The sequence below is a fragment of the Trachemys scripta genome, chromosome 3 (genome assembly GCF_013100865.1).
Source record: "Trachemys scripta elegans isolate TJP31775 chromosome 3, CAS_Tse_1.0, whole genome shotgun sequence".
NCBI lineage: Eukaryota > Metazoa > Chordata > Testudines > Emydidae > Trachemys > Trachemys scripta.
Window position 1 is genome coordinate 26,876,797 of NC_048300.1, and position 20,247 is coordinate 26,897,043.

Sequence of the window (20,247 nt, forward strand, 5' to 3'; positions counted from 1 at the left end):
TTCTCTTTTGTTATTTCTGACACTTTTTTCTATTTAAAGTAAAAATCTTTCTTGACCTGTCTAGATTGCCTCATTCTTTAGCAACAACTTAGACCACTTCACGGCTTCATTGAGCTGTGGGCCTAAGGGAGGGACAGAGTTCATCAGCCCTCTATCAGCTGAATGTATGCTCCAGTACAAGAAGAAAGCAGTTGCCTACATGAAATCTTTAAAGAAGGTGTGTGTTCAGCTAACATTTACATTCAAGTAGAGAAGGCAAAGGATTGTATCTAATTCAGTTACCTTAGACAATAGAATCCTCTTAATCAGGATGCCATATTGAATGGACTTTCCTCCCCCATGAAACAAGAATTATTGGTTATCAGAACCATTTTAATAGTACAGTAGAACCTCAGAGTTGTAAACTCCAGTGTTACGGACTGACCAACCACACACCTCATTTGGAACCGGAAGTACACAATCGAGCAGCATCAGAGACCAAAAATAATAAAAAAGCAAATACAGTATACTGTATACAGTGTACGTGTTAAACGTAAACTGCTAAAAAAAATAAAATAAAGGGAAAGCATTTTTCTTCTGCATAGTAGAGTGTCAAAGCTGTATTAAGTCAATATTCGGTTGTAAACTTTTGAAAGAACCACCATAGTGTTCTGTTCAGAGTTACGAACATTTCAGAGTTACGAACAACCTCCATTCCCAAGGTGTTCGTAACTCTGAGGTTCTACTGTAAGGCTGTTGTCTGAGAGGTGGGGGTGGCAGAGCACCCTGGGTTGAGAGCAAGCTCTGATCTTACTGTTTGCCCAGTTTCGCCAGTAGGATCAGCTGCAAGGCTGCTAGAAAGGTAGCCCACCTGTATATGTAGTTTGTTCTTTCCATATGAATAGCCAGGAACATACATGTGGAATGTTAAATTTACTGTATTTTTTTGAAGGGACTGGCAACGGTTAGCGAGGCAAATTGACAAAAACAGCATAAAGTGGAAACACAAAATTTGTATATAAAAAGTACTTTGCAAATAATGAACCCTGCTAAACCGAAAGATTCAAGCACCACTAAATCTCCCCAAAAAGCTTACATTGATTCCTTGGGGGATGTCCCAGTTAAGCAGACTTCAAACATGTCCTAAGTGGCATGTATACTGTACTAATCATTTTGCCTTGCTTGGAGACCCAACTGGCTTGTATTGCTAGATAGGGAAACAAAATGAAAGAAATTTTAAACATGCAAAGCAGAACTCTTCACATTGCTTTAGCAAGGACAGTGGGGAGGAGGAGATCAAGAAAAGAACATGGAAAATATATAATTTGATTTACTGTGAAAGCCTTTGCTGTTTCTTTGGTTATAGCCCTATTCAGATTCAGTGCCTTATGAAGAGGCTTTGGCCAATCGCAGAGTTCTTCTGAGTTCCACAGAAAGTAGAGAAGGTCTTGCACAACAGGTATTCTTGTATATATTTTGACAAATATGTGTTAACACTTTTTTCTAATAAAAACAGTTTGCTATGTCTAAAAGTCATGTATTAATTTGAGTTAGTCTGTTACAAAATTGAAATTACAGATGTATTTATATCTGTAAACTCTGACATTATACTTGCTTTACAATTTCTATAATTAGTTGCAAGCTGATCTATAATGTCTGTTAGCCTGTTCTTATTAGGGAGAACTGGTCTTGAGCCTTCTTCATTTGAATGTCTAGTTCACATTTCTGTAATAGGAAGAGAGTCATAATCTTTTAGTAAAAAGAATTCTGGAATTATAGATGTAGGATGGAGAAGGGAATTTGATTTGGTTTGAGCCTAGCACAAACTACAAAGATGGAAATTTCTGTCCAGTCACAAAACTGATGTTTGCGTGCACTTTTGAGAAGGAAGAACTGATATAACAACCTAATTATCACCCATCTGAAGTTACATTTTTAATTAGAATGTTATCATTGCACCACCAAAAACTGAAACCCGTTTGACAAAGCAAATAAAGGGCTGTACAATACTTTGATTCAGGATGAGTATCTTATTCCTCATAAAGATATGTTGCACAAGAAATTATCAGAGGGGTTGTTACTTTATAAAACAAATGGCCCTCCTCAATTTGAGACTTCAGATTAGATTGTAGATTTCCCATTTGTTCAGTTTACAGTGAACAGTAGCTTTCTGTATTATGGCCAAACAATAGTATCCAGAAACAGTGGAGTTTTGCTTTCCCATAACACAATACTTTAGAATAGGTCACCTCAACAGCAGCATTATGCTAAGTTTCCACTGAAAACATGAGATCAGATTATTTTTTACAGAATACTTAATTTGGCAAGAAATGGAAAATATATGCAGTTTAGTCTAGTATCCATTATTTAGCATTTCCTGTTCGATTTGGTCATTTCTTGCTCTGTTTTTTTAAAGAAATGATCTCTTGGACTTTGTACTATGTCTCATAACTTTACTTTCCAGTCAACTGTGTCCTCCTTCAGTTCACAAATGTGTGTTTAGATCTTATTCTCAGATATATGGTATGTTTGATCTGGCATTACCATTCTTATTGTATTCCTGCACTCAGGAGGTAAGATTATGTAAAAGTATATTTATCTGAAGGGATTTTTAATTTAAAATGTATCTATTTGATTACTTGGAATTTAAAATATGCATTCTATTAATCTTAAATGGTCACTGGCAGAAAAAAATGAATTACGAAGTGTCATAGAGGATCTGTAAGCTTTGGAGTTGCTCTCTGGAAGCTTTGGGGCAAGAGGAAGCTAAATAAAGTTTAATTTGTTCTCTTGAGAATCCATATGCTGAGTATATGTCAAACTTTAGGGATTAGGTAGTAGCTAGTTTGGATAGACTGGGGCCAAGCTAAAGCAGAGGCTAACCGCTCTAGATCAGCGGTTCTCAAACTGTGGGTTGGGACCCCAAAGTGGGTCGCAACCCAATTTTAATGGGGTCGCCACGGCTGGTGTTACACTTGCTGGGGCCGGTGCTGAAGCCTAAGACTGAGCCCCACTGCCAGGGGCTGAAGCCCAAGGGCTTCAGCCCTAGGTGGCAGGGCTCAGGCTTTGGTTTCAGCCCTGGGGGGCAGGGCTCAGGTTACAGTCCCCCTTCCCCAAGACTGAACCCCATGGGGTTCAGCTTCCCCCCCACCCCACCCCACCCGCCTGGTTCGGCGGGGCTCCGGCTTCGGTCCCCCTCCTGGGGTCTTGTAGTAATTTTTGTTGTCCGAAGCGGGTCGCAGTGCAGTGAAGTTTGAGAACACTTGTTCTGGATATTAACTACCTGATCAGTGCAAAGAAATCAGTGGGTTGTTAATGAGCTTTTAATAAATGAAAAATATCTTGTTTAGAGTGTACTAAGGAAGAGGAGTTTAAATGAAATGTATGTGGAATTTTCCAAGATTAAATATTTTTCTATGGCTCTTGAGGAATTGCAGCCCATAAATTTAATTTGTATTGTGTTTATTCCTTTATTTTTGCAACATGTTTGTTATCAGCTCGCAAATCTTAAAGCTGTGAAGTGGCTGGCTGGAGCCAGGCATACTGCAGTTCAAATTTCCACATACAGTTCTTCTAATCCTGACCTACAACTACTCTGATATTCTAGCCCTGTATCCCCCTTAATGGAAGATTGCCAATTGTGCTGACTGTTGTGATGTGCAGATATGCAGTAGGGACCAATTGAAACCATTAAACACATTCTACTTGTGACCTAAGCATATTAAACCTAGAACTTTGGGCCTTTAGGCATTAACCTGTTGTACCATCTAATCTCATTCACTTACTTAGACCATATGTCTTCAGGTAATTCTTAATTTAATTCCCAACACTTCACATTCTTTCTACAATTCAAACACAGTTAACTTTTCCTTCTTAAGGTCCAGCAAAGTTTGGAGAAGATTGCAAAACTGGAGCAGGAAAAGGAACATTGGATGCTTGAGGCCCAGCTAGCCAAAATTAAGTTAGAGAAAGAAAACCAGAAGCTAAAGAGCTCACTTAGTGGACAGTTGATTGAGTCTATGCCAGAAAATTCTGTTCTGCTGAATGCAGCCGAACGAGAGAAAGAAGAAGCCATAAAAAAGACTTCAAGGGAGCCTGTTAAAAGAATGAGTCTGGTAAGTGATTTTTTCCTCAGATCCTTTTATTTCTCAGTGTGCTGGAGGAAAGATCTTTTACACTTGGAAACAGCAACTTTTCGGTAATATTGTTTGATCAATGGAACAATATCATTTGAGGTTTTAATTGACATCATCCACATTAAATTTAAAGCAGTTTTGAGTCTAAATCAAGTTGACAGCTGATGTCTCCTGCAGAATGCAGGCCTTAGTGATTGTTTTTTGTATTTTTCGTTTTTTTAGACACACCTGTCTTGTTCTGCAACTTCATTAATATTACTTATAGGTCCACAAAAGTCACATTGGTAGGAGATGTAAAGAACTGACTTTAAAAATCAGAATCAAAAGTATACAGAGAGCTGGTATCCTGCAAGAAGTAACTTACTTAGAGTTGGCCTAAAATATTTACATTTCTCTTATAGACAATATTTTTAAACTACTTAAGCATCGTTGGAAGATACAAATGCTGCTTACCTGTAATGTATCAAATTCATGATCTGCTAATAAATTGTAACTAGGATAGCTTCCTTGAACTGATAGTGTATATTTGTTATAAAAAATAATGTGGACCTGTGATTACTTATAACCGTTATAGCTTATAACAGAATTAACCTTCTTTGCCTTTGTCGTGTCCTGTTGTTCGGTGTTGGTGACTCATGTTCTTTGTCTCCAAGCATTCTTGTCAAGTGTGTCTTCCAAGTTGAAACTAAGCTTCCTCAGGTTAAAAGAATGAGGAGTACTTGTAGCACCTTTGAGACTAACAAATTTATTTGGGCATAAGCTTTCGTGGGCTAAAACCCACTTCATCGGATGTATGCAGTGGAAAATACAGTAGGAAGATATATAATATCTCACACACACACACAATGTGGAAAAAATGGGTGTTGCCATACCAACTATAACGAGAGTAATCAATTAAGGTGGGCTATTATCAGAAGGAGGAAAACAAACTTTTGTAGTGATAATCAAGATGGCCCATTTCCAAAAGTTGACAAGAAGGTGTGAGTAACAGTAGGGGGAAAAATAAACATGGGGAAATAGTTTTACTTTGTGTAATGACCCATCCACTCCCAGTCTTTATTCAAGCCTAATTTAATGGTGTCCAGTTTGCAAATTAATTACAATTCAACAGTTTCTCGTTGGAATCTGTTTTTGAAGTGTTTTTTGTTGGAGTATTGAGACGTTTAGGTCTGTAATTGAGTGTCCAGGGAGATTGAAGTGTTCTCCGACTGGTTTTGAATGTTATAATTCTTGACATCTGATTTGTGTCCATTTATTCTTTTGTATAGAGACTGTCCTGCCATGTACATTGGCCAAACCGAGGGGCATTGCTGGCACATGATGGCATATATCACATTGGTAGATGTGCAGGTGAATGAGTCTCTGATTGTGTGGCTGATGTGATTAGGTCTTATGATGTTGTCCCTTGAATAGGTATGTGGACAGAGTTGGCAACGGGTTTTGTTGCAAGGATAGGTTCCTTAGTTAGTGTTTTGTTGTGTGGTTGCTAATTTTTTCCCCCCTACTGTTACTGTTTTTTTTCTCCTGATAATAGCCTACCTTAATTGATTAGTCTCGTTATAGTTGGTATGGCAACACCCATTTTTTCATGTTCTCTCTCTGTGTGTGTGTGTGTGTGTGTGTGTGTGTATATCTTCCTACTGTATTTTCCACTACATGCATCCGATGAAGTGGATTTTAACCCACGAAAGCTTATGCCCAAATAAATTTGTTGGTCTCTAAGGTGCCACAGGTACTCCTCATTCTTTTTGCTGATACAGACTAACATGGCTACCACTCTGAAACCTTCCTCGTGTTGTTCTTCAGTGTCTTAAGCCACCTTTTTCTAAGTCTCTTCCTTGTGGTCTTTGTCCCATGACTACTAGCTCTTGTACTCTCTGGCAAACATCTCACATGATGCAGCTATCTCAGTCAATACTCCCTCACCTTTTCCACAATGGAGGCTATCTGAATCACTGCTTGTACCATTTTATTGCGTACCGTATCAGCTCTTGTCTTACTCTTCATCCATCTGAGTATTCTCATTTTGGCAGTGTAAAGTAGTTTTTCTCTTCTTCATTGGCCAGCATTCTGACCTTGACTTCAGGGCTGGCCTAATCATAATCTTATACACTTTGGTCTTTAATTTACTTACACAATTCCTACTGCAGAGAATTCCTGTCAACTTGGTCCATTTATACCGAGCACTCTTCATGTGGTTTCCAACATCTCCATCCACATTCCCATCATGGCCCAACACTGAACTGCGGTATTTAAATTGTTGCACAGACTTTAACTCTACACCATCGGGTTTTACTGGCTTCTCGTTGTCCCTCTCAAGGAAGCATTGCACGAGTTCCATTTTGTATCGGCTGATTTGTAAGACATTTTCTTTTAATGTGACCTTCAATAGTTCTAGGTCTCTTTTCAGTTAATATTTATCTTCAGACCGTGACATAATGTAATCAGCGAAAAGTACACTGCATGGAGCCTCTCCCCTAATCTCCTGCATTAAGGTGTCCATTACAATCACACATAGGGTAGGTCTACACTTACCTCCAGGTCCGGCGGTAAGCAATCGATCTTCTGGGATCGATTTATCGCATCTAGACAAGACGCGATAAATAGATCCCGGATCGATCCCGGAAGTGCTCGCCATCGACGTCAGTACTCCAGCTTGGCGAGAGGAGTACGCGGCATCAACGGGGGAGCCTGCCTGCCGCGTCTGGACCCGCGGTAAGTTCGAATTAGGGTACTTCGAATTCAGCTACGTTATTAACGTAGCTGAATTTACGTACCTTAGTTCGAAGTGGGGGGTTAGTGTGGACCAGGCCATAGGAATGGGTTTAAGGCTGATACTTGATTTAGACCTACCGTCCCAGTGAATGACTTGCTGTAGCCACAGCAGCTTCTTGCTACTATTGTGCTATCCTAGTATATGTCTATGATAGTCTGAACATGTATCTCTGGCAGAATATGCAATTGCAGGCAACGCCATAACAGTTATATAGGAACTCTGTCATAAGCAGTCTCTAAATCAGGGGTCGGCAACCTTTCAGAGATGGTGTGCCAAGTCTTCATTTATTCACTCTAATTTAAGGTTTTGCGTGCCAGTAATACATTTTAACATTTTTAGATGGTCTCTTTCTATAAGTCTATAATATATAACTAAACTGTTGTTGTATGTAAAGTAAATAAGGTTTTTAAAATGTTTAAGAAGCTTCATTTAAAATTAAATTAAAATGCAGAGGTCCCTGGACCAGTGGCCAGGACCCAGGTAGTGTGAGTGCCACTGAAAATCAGCTCACGTGCCGCCTTTGGCACGCGTGCCATAGGTTGCCTACCCCTGCTCTAAATCCACAAGCATTAAGTGCAATTCCTTGCTTTTCTTCCTCTATATCTCCTGCAATATTTGGGCTGCAAACACTGCATCCATCATTTACCTTCCTGGCATAAACCCAAATTGGTTGTCACTTTATGCTCCAGTCCCTCCCAATAATTCTTTCCAGCCATTTAATCATGTGACTCATTATCTTGGTGGGTCAGTAATTACTACATTCTTGCATATCTCCCTTAGGCTTGAAGATAGGGAACAATGTGCTCTTCCTCTACTGATCAGGTATTTTTCCAGTATGGAGAATTAAGTTGAAAAAGTTCATCACCACAACTCCCTCACAACCAAATGCTTTAAGTGCTTCAGTGGATACACTATCCAGTCCCACTGCCTTCCCATATTTCATTGTCGCGATATCTGAGTCTCCACCATGGTAATAGGTCTTGAGAGGTTGTGGCTTGCTCATACTTCCCTCAACAGGTTTTTTGTATTCTTTTCATTGAGTAATTTCACATAAAACCGCTGTCACCTCCTAATGATTTCACTATCTTCCACCAGTACTCTGATTTTATTTTTGACTTGCTTCATGGCTCCCAAGTCCTATGTTTAAGACCTTTGCTTAATCTTGGCTAATCCTTTTTCCACTTCCTTTGTTAGTAGTCCTGTGTATAAGGCTTTCGATGCCTGACCTTTAACTTCTGCATCCACTGTTTTCTTTACCAGCTTGTAAAGCTTGATCACTTAATCTTTTTTTTTTTTTTTTTTTTATTTTAGATTTCTTCCTCTGGTCAGGAAGTGATTGATCTGATATTTGTTGGCACCGCTTTTGTATGTAATTAAGTCTCCCCCTCTCTTGACAATCAGGCCATGGATTCTGGCTAAATCTAAGGTATCCTCACCAGCTTCGTTTGTGGTTCCAAAGCCTTGTCCTCTGTGACAGTTGTCATACCCTTCTCTATGTTCTCCTCCATGTCTGTTGAGATCTGCTCCGATAATCAAGTACTCGGCTTGTGGTATTTCACTTATTTGGTCCAGCTTGATCTGGAATTCCTCCTTCTCCTCAATCGTAAAACCAACCTGTGGCGCATATCCACGTATAACATTAAATATTTATTCTAACTTTTATTAGCTGGTCCCTCTTCCTTTCGACCCTCTCCATTTTGTCTTTTGGATACAAGCAATGTGCACTCTCCTTCTTTTCAGTGTCTCAGCTTCTTCTCTTGATTTCACAGCTCCTTCTTCCCTCATCCAAAGAAGCCATATATAAATCTTGGACTCGCTTCTTTAGCTGCAGGAGCCCAGAATGCAGTAGCCGTTTACCATTTTCCACAGCTGTTGGGCAAAGTGGCTGCATGCTGCTTCCGGGGGATGCCCTACCATTTTACTGATAAATTACTTGAAGATGAAGACCCATAAAGCATGTGTGATAAGTAGGTTTGGCAGAATTCAGGGGTTTTTTTTAATATAATTTATAAAATCAGTTTTGTTTTGTTTTTTTAACTTTTTAATCAATTTAAATTTTCACAGTGGGAAATTGAGGGGTGCCATGATGGGATGGAAAATAATTATTTAAAAACAGAGTTTGAGGTTCAAAGTTAAAACTTGATGACCTTTAAAACACACATTGTCAACATCACATGTCAAAATAAGTAAATGTGTATATATTCCAGGCACAGTTTTGTTTGGCCTGTAGCTTCTGGGAACATTTCTGTTAGCCTTCTAGAGCCAATTACACACCTTTAAAGAAACTAGAAGTCCCATCTTTATCTTTGCCAGAAAGAACCTTTCCTACATAGCTGGGCTAGCCTGGGTTAAAGAAGATGTTTAAAAGCAGAAAGTAACAATTAGGAACATCCTCTGGAATCTGACATGGAGGCCTGGTGCATCTTTGTTGGGACAGAACTATGGGGAAAGCCAAAAGAGCACAACCTCCAAGATGCTAGGGCTCTGCAAAATAGAAGAGGACAAACAAGTAGGCTTAAAAGTTACTCTAAAAAAAGTTAGGCAGATGCATGCTCTGTGTTGTGCCCAAATGGGAAAAAGCTCTGCATTACCTTTCCATAGCTGACTCCAAATTTCACTGATTTTCCATGTCCTTCAGCCTCATCTGTGTAAAGTATGTTCCTAAATTGCATTTGCACCCTAGAATAAGCTTATAAAGATTTGTGCTCATGCCAGCTTTTGAACACTTAGCTCAGGCCTGGTCTACACTACGAGTTTAGGTCGAATTTAGCAGCGTTAAATCGAATTAAGCCTGGGCATGTCCACACGACGAAGCCCTTTTTTTCGACTTAAAGGACCCTTTAAACCGGTTTCTTTACTCCACCTCCGACGAGGGGATTAGCGCTAAAATCGGCATTTGTGGGTCGGATTTGGGGTAGTGTGGATGGAATTCAACGTTATTGGCCTTCGGGAGCTATGCCACAGTGCTTCATTGTGACCGCTCTGGACAGCACTCTCAACTCAGATGCACTGACCAGGTAGACAGGAAAAGCCCCGCGAACTTTTGAATTTCATTTCCTGTTTGCCCAGCGTGGAGAGCACAGGTGACCACGCAGAGCTCATCAGCACAGGTAACCTGATGGAGTCCCAGGATCGCAAAAGAGCTCCAGCGTGGACAGAACGGGAGGTACGGGATCTGCTCGCCATATGGGGAGATGAATCAGTGCTAGCTGAACTCCGTAGCAGTAAACGAAATGGCAAAATATTGGAAAGTCTCAAAGGCCATGAAGGACAGAGGCCATAACAGGGACGCACAGCAGTGCCGCATGAAAATTAAGGAGCTAAGGCAAGCCTACCACAAAGCCAGAGAGGCAAACGGAAGGTCCGGGGCAGAGCCACAAACATGCCGCTTCTACGCAGAGCTGCATGCCATGCTAGGGGATGCAGCCACCACTACCCCAACCGTGTGCTTTGACTCCATCAATGGAGAATCACGCAACAGGGAAGCGGGTTCGGGGTACGAGGAAGATGATGATGAAGACAGTGAAGATAGCTCACAGCAAGGAAGTGGAGAAACCGGTTTCCCCAACAGCCAGGATATGTTTATCACCCTGGACCTGGAACCGGTAACCCCTGAACTCACCCAAGGCGTGCTCCCAGACCCTGAGGGCACACAAGGGACCTCTGGTGAGTGTACCTTTGTAAATATTACACATGGTTTAAAAGCAAGCGTGTTTATTGATTAATTTGCCCTGGCAATCGTGGCCAGTACAGCCACTGGAAAAGTCTGTTAACGTGTATGGGGATGGAGTGGAAATCTTCCAGGGACATCTCCAGAAAGCTCTCCTTCATGTACTCCCAAAGCCTTTGCAAAAGGTTTCTGGGGAGGGCTGCCTTATCCTGTCCGCCATGGTGGGACACTTTACCACGCCAGGCCAGTAGCACGTAGTCTGGAATCATTGCATAACAAAGCATGACAGCGTATGGTCCCGGTGTTTGCTGGCATGCAGACAACATCCATTCCTTATCTCCCTTTGTTATCCGCAGGAGAGTGATATCATTCACGGTCACCTGGTTGAAATGGGGTGATTTTATTAAGGGGACATTCAGAGGTGCCCGTTCCTGCTCAGCTGAACAGAAATGCTCCCTGCTGTTAGCCACGCGGTAGGGGGGAGGGGGGGGAAGTGATCATCCCAGAGAATTGGGTGTGAGGGGTGGGGGGGAGCATAATTGGGTTTGTGCTGCATGTTAGCCCGGAAACCGCAGCCCCTCCTTTTACATTGCAAACCCATTTTAAATGGCCAACCCAACGGGTGCTTGGTATGGGACATGAGGGTGCTACTGTTTGAAACCATTCCCACATGTTAGGAAGGTTAAAAAAGCCAAAAGACTGTGGCTTACCATGGCTGCCTGCAAGCCGAAATCTGTTGCCTGGCACTGCGTGAGTGATCTCTCACACCAAACCGGCAGGCCCTCAATATAAGAGGAAAAATGCGACCTTGTAACGAAAGCACATGTGCTGTGTAACGTGAACAGCAAAATTTAACGTGAAAGAGTGGTACCCATTGTTCTCTAAATTGTGTCCTTTTTTAACCACCTCTCCCTTCTCCTCCACCAGCTGCAAATGTTTCTCCTTCACAGAGGCTAGTGAAGATTAGAAGGAGAAAACGGTGGACTCAGGATGATATGTTCTCAGAGCTCCAGATGTCCTCCCACACTGACAGAGCACAGCAGAATGCGTGGAGGCAGTCAATGTCAGAGTGCAAAAAAGCACAATATGAACGAGAGGAGAGGTGGTGGGCTGAAGAGAGCAAGTGGCGGGCTGAAGAGGATAGGTGGTGTCAGCTTGCTGTCAGAAGGAAAGAGTCGATGCTCCGGCTGCTGGAGCATCAAACTGATATGCTCCGGCTGCTGGAGCATCAAACTGATATGCTCCGGCTGCTGGAGCATCAAACTGATATGCTCCGGCTGCTGGAGCATCAAACTGATATGCTCCAGCGTATGGTTGAGCTGCAGGAAAAGTAGCAGGAGCAGAGACCGCCGCTACTGCCCCTGTGTAACCAACAGCCCTCCTCCCCAAGTTACATAGTCTCCTCACCCAGACGCCCAAGAATGCGGTGGGGGGGCCTCCGGCCACCCAGTCACTCCACCCCAGATGATTGCCTGAGCATCAGAAGGCTGGCCTTCAGTAAGTGTTAAAGTTTTTTAAAGTTTTAAACTGCAGTGTGTCCTTTTCCTTCCCTCCTCCCCCCACCCCTCCTGGGCTACCTTGGCAGTTATCCCCCGAGTTGTGTGATGAATTAATAAAGAATGCATGAATGTGAAGTAACAATGACTTTATTACCTCTGCAAGCAGTGCTCGAAGGGGGGGAGGGGAGGGTGGTTAGTTTACAGGGAAGTAGAGTGAACGGGCGGGGGGAGAGGGTTCATCAAGGAGAAACAAACAGAAGTTTCACACCGTAGCCTGGCCAGTCACAAAACTCGTTTTCAAAGCTTCTTTGATGCGCACTGCACCCTGCTGTACTCTTCTAACCGGCCTGGTGTCTGGCTGCGCGTGATCAGCGGCCAGGCGATTTGCCTCAACCTCCCACCCTGCCATAAATGTTTCCCCCTTACTCTCACAGATATTGTGGAGCACACAGCAAGCAGCAATAACAATTGGAATATTGGCTTCGCTGAGGTCTATCTGAGTCAGTAAACTGCGCCAGCGCACTTTTAAACGTCCAAATGCACATTCCACCACTATTGGGCACTTGCTCAGTCTATAGTTGAACAGGTCCTGACTCCTGTCCAGGCTGCCTGTGTACGGCTTCATGAGCCATGGCATTAAGGGTTAGGCTGGGTCCCCAAGGATAACGATAGGCATTTCAACATTCCCAACGGTTATTTTCTGGTCTGGGAAGAAAGTCCTTTCCTCCATCTTTTGAAACAGACCAGAGTTCCTGAAGACGTGAGCATCATGTACCTTTCCCGGCCATTCCACGTTGATGTTAGTGAAACGTCCCTAGTGATCCACCAGGGCTTGCAGCAGCATTGAAAAGTACCCCTTGTGGTTTATGTACTCGGTGGCTTGGTGCTCCGGTGCCAAGATAGGGATATGGATTCCATCTATCGCCCCACCACAGTTTGGGAATCCCATTGCAGCAAAGCCATCCACTATGACCTGCACGTTTCCCAGAGTCACTACCCTTGATACCAGCAGGTCTTTGATTGCGTTGGCTACTTGGATCACAGCAGCCCCCACAGTAGATTTGCCCACTCCAAATTGATTCCCGACTGACCGGTAGCTGTCTGGCGTTGCAAGCTTCCACAGGGCTATCGCCACTCGCTTCTCAACTGTGAGGGCTGCTCTCATCCTGGTATTCTGGTGCTTCAGGGCAGGGGAAAGCAAGTCACAAAGTTCCATGAAAGTGCCCTTACGCATGCGAAAGTTTCGCAGCCACTGGGAATCATCCCATACCTGCAACACGATGTGGTCCCACCAGTCTGTGCTTGTTTCCCAGGCCCAGAATCGGCGTTCCACGGCATGAATCTGCCCCAGTAACACCATGATTTGCACATTGCTGGGGCCTGTACTTTCTGAGAGGTCTATGTCCATGTCAATTTCCTCATCACTCTCGTCGCCGCACTGCAGTCGCCTCCTCGCCTGGTTTTGCTTTGGCATGTTCTGGCTCTGCATATTCTCCAGGACAATGCGCGTGGTGTTCATAGTGCTCATAATTGCCGCGGTGATCTGAGCGGGCTCCATGATCCCTATGATATGGCGTCTGGGCTGAAAAAAGGCGCAAAACTATTGTCTGACGGAGGGAGGGAGGGGCGAGTGATGACATGGCTTACAGGGAATTAAAATCAACAAAGGTGGCTGTGCATCAGGGAGAAACACAACCAACTGTCACACAGAGTGGCCCCCCCCAAAGATTGAACTCAGAACCCTGGGTTTAGCAGGCAGTTGATTTCACGGAGGGAGAGGGAAGCAAATGAATACAGAACAAATCTGGTCCATCTATTTTTTACATCTTAAGCTGGCAGCAGACGGTGCAGCATGACTGATAGCCATCGGCATCTTCTGGGTGCTTGGCAGAAGATGCTGTATTACGACTGCTAGCCATCATCGTCAAGACGGTTCAGTAGGACTGCCGACAGGACTGAGTCTCCAGGAGACAAAACATGTCTGCCCAGGTGCCTCTGATCGAACTCACTGAGGAATATGACGATGACGGATATCAATCGTAATACACCATCTACTGCCAAAAGACAAGGAGCTGCTGCTGTATAGCAATGCAGCCCCACATCTGCCAGTACCCAGATAGCCGATGACGACTACCAGTCATACTGCACCGTCTACTGCCAAAAGGCAATTAGCTGTTGCTGTTTAGCAATGCAGTACCACATCTGCCGACACCCAGATGACATATGGTGACGGTGAGCTGAGCTGAGCGGGCTCCATGCTTGCTGTGGTGTGCTGTCTGCACAGGTAACCCAGGTAAAAAGGCGCGAATCGATTGTCTGCCGTTGCTCCGACGGAGGTGGAGGGGCCTGACGACATTTACCCAGAACCGCCCGCGACACTGTTTTTGCATCATCAGGCATTGGGATCTCAACCCAGAATTCCAATGAGTGGCGGAGACTGCAGGAACTGTGGGATAGCTACCCACAGTGCAACGCTCCGGAAGTCGACGCTAGCCTTGGTACTGTGGACACGGTCCGCCGACCTAATGCACTTAGAGCATTTTATGTGGGGACACACACAATCAACTGTATAAAACCGATTTCTATAAAACCGGCTTCTATAAATTCGTCCTAATTTCGTAGTGTAGACATACCCTCAGTGAGCAAAGGGGAACAGTTTAGAAATATAATTTGTAATGTTTAACTCTGATCACTAGGAAACAGTAGCTGATAATTGAAATAATTGATAATGGATAGTTGGTTGGAAAATATTCATCAATGTACTTTATTTCATTTTTACCACCTACCCTACCACAGCAGTCTCATCCAGCGTGTCAGCCTTGTTAACAGCAAAATACATTTGTCCAAACTGTGACAGTATGTTTAACAAATTTCCAAGGTGGACAGACTCAGTCATGGATACAACACAGAAGCAGACTGAAGTGAAAAAGGAAACCTAGAACTTTGGGCGCTGCAGAGGAAAACCTGGTTTAATGTTTGTTTAAAAATAGTGTAGAAACTACTTCCAAGGTGAAGTAATTATGAAACGAGATGTTGGTCCAATAAAAGATGTTACTTCACCCACCTTGTCTCTCTAATATCCTGGTTCCGACACAGTTACAGCTACACCGCATACAACAAATTGCATTGGCAGTTTGTTTGAATGAGAGAGATCACAGAGAAAAGGATTTTAATAGGAGTTCTAAGAAATTCAAGATGGACTTCATTGGCACCAAAAGAAGGTGCTAAGGAAGTATCTTAGTATAGTGGAACTTAATTTGTCTATTTCTTGCAATAAATTGAGAGAGATACTATAATCAGTCTGACTAGTAAGTATTGGCTAATGTTAGGTGGGATCATTCTTTGCATGATCCCTTGGTCTGTGTAAAGGAAAATTTAAAAAAAATCATTAGTTCCTTGGCTAGTCAGCAGCTAGCTTCATAACTTTGCACAAGGTTTCCATAAGTATTTGGTTTAGCCTTTATCTATACTGAAAGGGAAAAATCCTTAAGTATCCTGGATACTGTAACTATTTGTAAAATCTCACTGTGAAATATTAGTAAACATTGTGCCTCTAGTACTCTGGTCTAATTTAATTAGAAAATTTTACTTATTAAAAAGTTAGTTTAGTGTTGCACCCTCACTAATAGCTCATGTATGAGCAAAGCCTCATAACTTGTAACTGTCTGAGATTTTTAATTTAAAAAATTTAATCACCTTATTGCTTTTCGTTATAAGTAGGTGTCAAAGTGACCTGTTGGAGTGGAGTCTTGTTTTACAGTTCTGAGTTTTTCTCCCTTGTTCTAGATTGGAATGTTGACCATGACCACTGACAACGAAGAGGTACTTTATGACTATTTGATACATATCATTATATGTAATAAAGATTTATACTAGGTATAATTCAGAAAGTGCTAAAACTTGTGCATGACTAAGTTACTCTGTCAGTTACTTGGAGACCCCTGGAGTAATTTAGTACAATGTGATAAGAATGAATTCTTGCGCAATAACTTTTCCCTAAGAATATCTGAAACTCATCATTTCCTATTGGTAAGGCTAAGATTTAGTGATGGGTATTTTTACTAAAAAGTCATGGACAATAAACAAAAATTCACGCTGGTGGTGGGGAATGGCAGCCCGGGACCACTGCTCTTACTGGGGGGGCCCCAAGCTGCTCAGGCGGCCCTGCGGTCAGGCACAGCAGCAAGCTGCAGAAGTCATGGAGTTCCCAGAAAGTCACGGAATCCGTGCCCTTTGTGACAGTCTCACAGCCTTACCTATTGGTGGTAATCCATACTTCATTCTCCAATTTAATCTAACTCTGACAATAGCTTATAGTACTGGTTCGCATATTTTTTTCAACAGACATGTTCAGATAAGGAATTTAACAAGATTTAAGAGCTGCATGCTCTTAAATTATCAAGTTCTCTGTAGTTTTAGAAAGTGTAGCTCTATATTTGTACTTCAGTGACATGAGCTGGATTCCAAACCTCAGATTGATTAATAATCAAAGGAGGGCTGAAGCATCAAAAAACACATATTTATAGGCCTTTCCTATCTCCTTTGTCTTTCAGTTCCAACTTATGGGGAATTTGCCTGGATAACCTCTTCCTTACTATTCTAGTATGCATTTTAAGTGCCCTAAAAATATACTATTCTTTATTTAAACAGGTGATTAGAATAAATAAAACATGGCTGGCAGTCACACCAAATGTTATGTTTTAGTGATACTAAAGAAGTAAAGTTAGCATTTCTTATCACAGCATGAACATTGGGCTAAGATGCAATGTTTTCCTCTCTCTGTGATCCTGCAGAGAGCAGTTCTGTTGACATGAATGGTAAGGTTATTCTAAAAGCTGTTGGAAGATGAGATGGGGTTTAAGTGCACTGAGTGCTTCTTTATAAAAGACATGTTAAGCCATGTGACTTAGCTGTATAAGAATTCTTTAAAATAAGTCTGTCTTGTGTGAACCTCAAAACTTAAATTTAAGAGGGTGCAAATGTATTATGAAAGTTGCCCCAAGTTGGTAATTCATTGTCGTCTACAGAAAAGTGTGTGGCATTTCTGCAAAAATGTAAAGTCAGATTTCTTTAATCAATCTTCTGAAAATGCACATGCAGTTTTGAAGTGTGGCTCCTAATGTTCTGGCCATCTTTGAGAATTCCGTCTTTGCTGGAGAATCCAAGGTAACAATTGTGTCGTGAGAAGGGGACAGTAGGTCGTTCTCAAGGATTTGTATCCTCACCAGAAATCCTTTAATGTAAATTGTGACTGTTTTTATATTCTACTACTACTTACTCAAGTCTCTACATAAAATATAACCTTGAGTTTTATCATTGTTTTTCAGAAGACTCAAGTTAGTAGTGTTGCATAATATCTGATAAGATTGCTTTTATTTTATAAATGTGTCTGCTCTAAGAAGTGCCCAGCTCAATCAAATTTTACATGCTATATAAATAGTCCATCCCATTTGGACAACTTGCCACTTAAAAAAAAAAAAAACTTTTTCCTGTATAAAGACCTAGGTTATGGCTTTAGTTCTCGTAAAGATAGTCTTTTTAATTGTTTGATCACATGAGCTCTCACTCTTCAGGCTCCAGAGGCTAAGTCCCGTGAAGACTTGATAAAAAATCACTATATGGCAAGGATAGTAGAACTTACGTCTCTTCTACAGCTGGCTGACAGCAAGTCAGTACATTTTCATGCTGAGGTGAGCATCCAGTCAATCTCCTGTACTGAAAACAGTAACTCCTTTCTGAACTTTCTATAGATCAATGTTATGAACAACAGGCTCCTACCAAAACACCATGGACAATCTATCTGATAATTTGTTCCTGCAGTTTATTCCTTGGTTTTGGGGTAGTATTCATAAAAGGCTGTACTTGCTGTGTGTTGCATCAATTTCTTAATTTTGAATAATTGCATATTCAACCTCCCTCGTCAATCAGTTGCATTTGGTAATAAGAAAGCCAGTTGCATTGGTTTTAAGTGGCCTAGATATAGGTTATTCTTATACACCTATTTTATTGCTGGCTTTAGCTACCAAACTATATAGAATTGAATGTAGGTCCTTGGCTTAATGCAGGGTGGGGCAGGGGGAGATACTGAGACTTGGGCAGGAGGGGAGAGAAGCTGGCTCCAGGCTGGAAAGGAGCTTCCTACCTGGGCCTCATCCCGCCCCCCAGTGTCCCACTCCCCAACCCAATCCCTGCACTGCAGCAGCTGCTCCCCAGTCCAATCCTGGGCCTCACAGTTTTAGTCCCTCTGGTTCCTGCTTTGACACACCCTCCTCCTTGGCATATCTGAGTTAACACAATATTTCTATTGCAGGGGTGCTAGCCTCCATGCTGTTCCACTGCCCTGGCTTAATGTGACAAACTACAGTAATTTCAAAGAATTTAGCAATTTGATAATGAAGAACTAGAACTTACCTCTCACCTAGAAATTGGAGAATGTTGTACAATTTGGCTTGCTTGACTTCTTTGCAAGCTGAGAACTGTTTTCAAGTATTTGTTGTGTTGAATTTTAGAATCAGATAAATGCTCCTCAGTAGGATGAGCAATTTTGCCAGAAACACATGCAGAACATGCGCCATATTTGGTTAGATTTGCTTTGTCAGCTGTAATGTACACAACTGTTATTGGTATGGCAGATAATGAGATAATGTGAAAGAACCATCCTTCCGCACTGACATTTAAGCAATATGTGCATGTGCCTGGCATCTTGAGATCTCATTTTTTTTTCTTTTTATGTTTTCTTTAAACAAAATTAATAGATCCTTCTGATCCCAGATATTATTTTCTAGCAATAGTGTCTAAAATGTAAGGTGCTCTTCTATAAAATAAATCCTGAAAGTTTAGTGTTTTATAATGTTAAATCACTGTTTAGCTTGTGAAGTTCTGTATAAAAGCTTTATTTCTGTAACACACTTTCTGTAAACCAAAAACTTTGCATTTTGAAAGGCCCAAACATTGATTTAAAAAAAAAACAAAAAAACCTCTGCCTCAAATAATTTGCTATGTACAATACTCTGCTAGCACTAACTGATTTTTTGTTTGTTTGTTTGTTGATAGTGTCGAGCGCTTGCCAAAAGATTATCATTAGCTGAGAAGTCTAAGGAATCACTAGTGGAGGAGATGAAATTAGCTAGTCAAAGCATCAGTAGATTACAGGCAAGTGACATGTTAGCTAAGCAATTTGATGGACACACTCCATGGGATAGTTGTGGGTGGAAAAACATAAAACCCAGTGTACGTCCCATGCTAAGTCTGAAAACTGTCATGGCATGTGAGTAGAATTTCAGACCAAACCCACTAATGCACATGTTTAAAATTATCGAAGATTGAGTATTGAATGGGATATGTCTTATTTTAAAAAATTGAGAAAATACTTACAGTAACGGAGATACCATTTTGATGTAAACATATATCTTGTGAAAATATTGTCCCTTTTACCCTTTATTATCCCTGTTTGTTTTTTGCTTCCAAAGCTATGATTAAATCCCAGCTGCTTAGCTGTGTGCAAAACATTATAATGTATATGCATCTAATGTCCCTTCTCTCCTCTTGCCACACTTCATTTTAATAGGCTGACTGAAGAGGAGAAATTGACAAGGTTCTTGCTCAATGAGCACTTTCAAATAGAAAAGTCAACTTCACTTCATACAAGAACTTAGCAAGCAGAGAGACTGAGACGCACTTACATATTCACTTTCCCAGTAAAACCCAGAATCATAAATGTACATTGTGGCATCCTCCCTGGCCACTGGGATTTTTAAGACTATTTCAGCCTCTGCTCCCCCCCCCCCCCCCCCCGGAAGGCTGATGGTGCTTTATTATAAAAACCACATGGCAACTTAATAAAATAAGTAATTTTTAACTGTAGTTATCAAACTGTGGACATGTCAGTTTTAGTTCCTTGAAAAACTGCTCTGCAAAAATGCACAGCACACCATTTGCACTTAAAATCCAGAGAACTGAGCCAAGATAATTAAGTATCAGAGGGGTAGCCGTGTTAGTCTGGATCTGTAAAAAGCAACAGAGAGTCCTGTGGCACCTTTAAGACTAACAGATGTATTGGAGCATAAGCTTTCATGTGTGAATACCCACTTCGTCATGCGCTTAATGAAGTGGGTATTCACCCACAAAAGCTTATGCTCCAAGATAATTAAGAGAATGAGAAAAGAGAAAATTGTAAATACATAAGTA

The 20,247-nt window shown here is 41.7% G+C and overlaps 1 protein-coding gene across 3 annotated transcripts in view; it reads left to right on the plus strand.

The window, feature by feature from the left end:
- The window catches only part of PPP1R21 (protein phosphatase 1 regulatory subunit 21), a 79,301-nt gene that overhangs the window by 50,304 nt on the left and 8,750 nt on the right, over window positions 1-20,247 (plus strand). For 2 of the 3 annotated variants that reach the window (XR_004644954.1, XM_034764335.1), the window contains exons 15-20: window positions 65-217; window positions 1,346-1,438; window positions 3,858-4,094; window positions 15,847-15,882; window positions 17,634-17,750; window positions 19,114-19,212. Coding sequence is in view for 2 of the 3 variants with exons in the window: in XM_034764335.1 (XP_034620226.1) it covers window positions 65-217; window positions 1,346-1,438; window positions 3,858-4,094; window positions 15,847-15,882; window positions 17,634-17,750; window positions 19,114-19,212 (735 nt within the window). In the remaining variant the exon portion in view is untranslated. Of the gene's footprint in view, window positions 1-64; window positions 218-1,345; window positions 1,439-3,857; window positions 4,095-8,660; window positions 8,895-15,846; window positions 15,883-17,633; window positions 17,751-19,113; window positions 19,213-20,247 lie in introns of those variants that run through there. The other variant, XM_034764336.1, reaches the window with a different exon arrangement.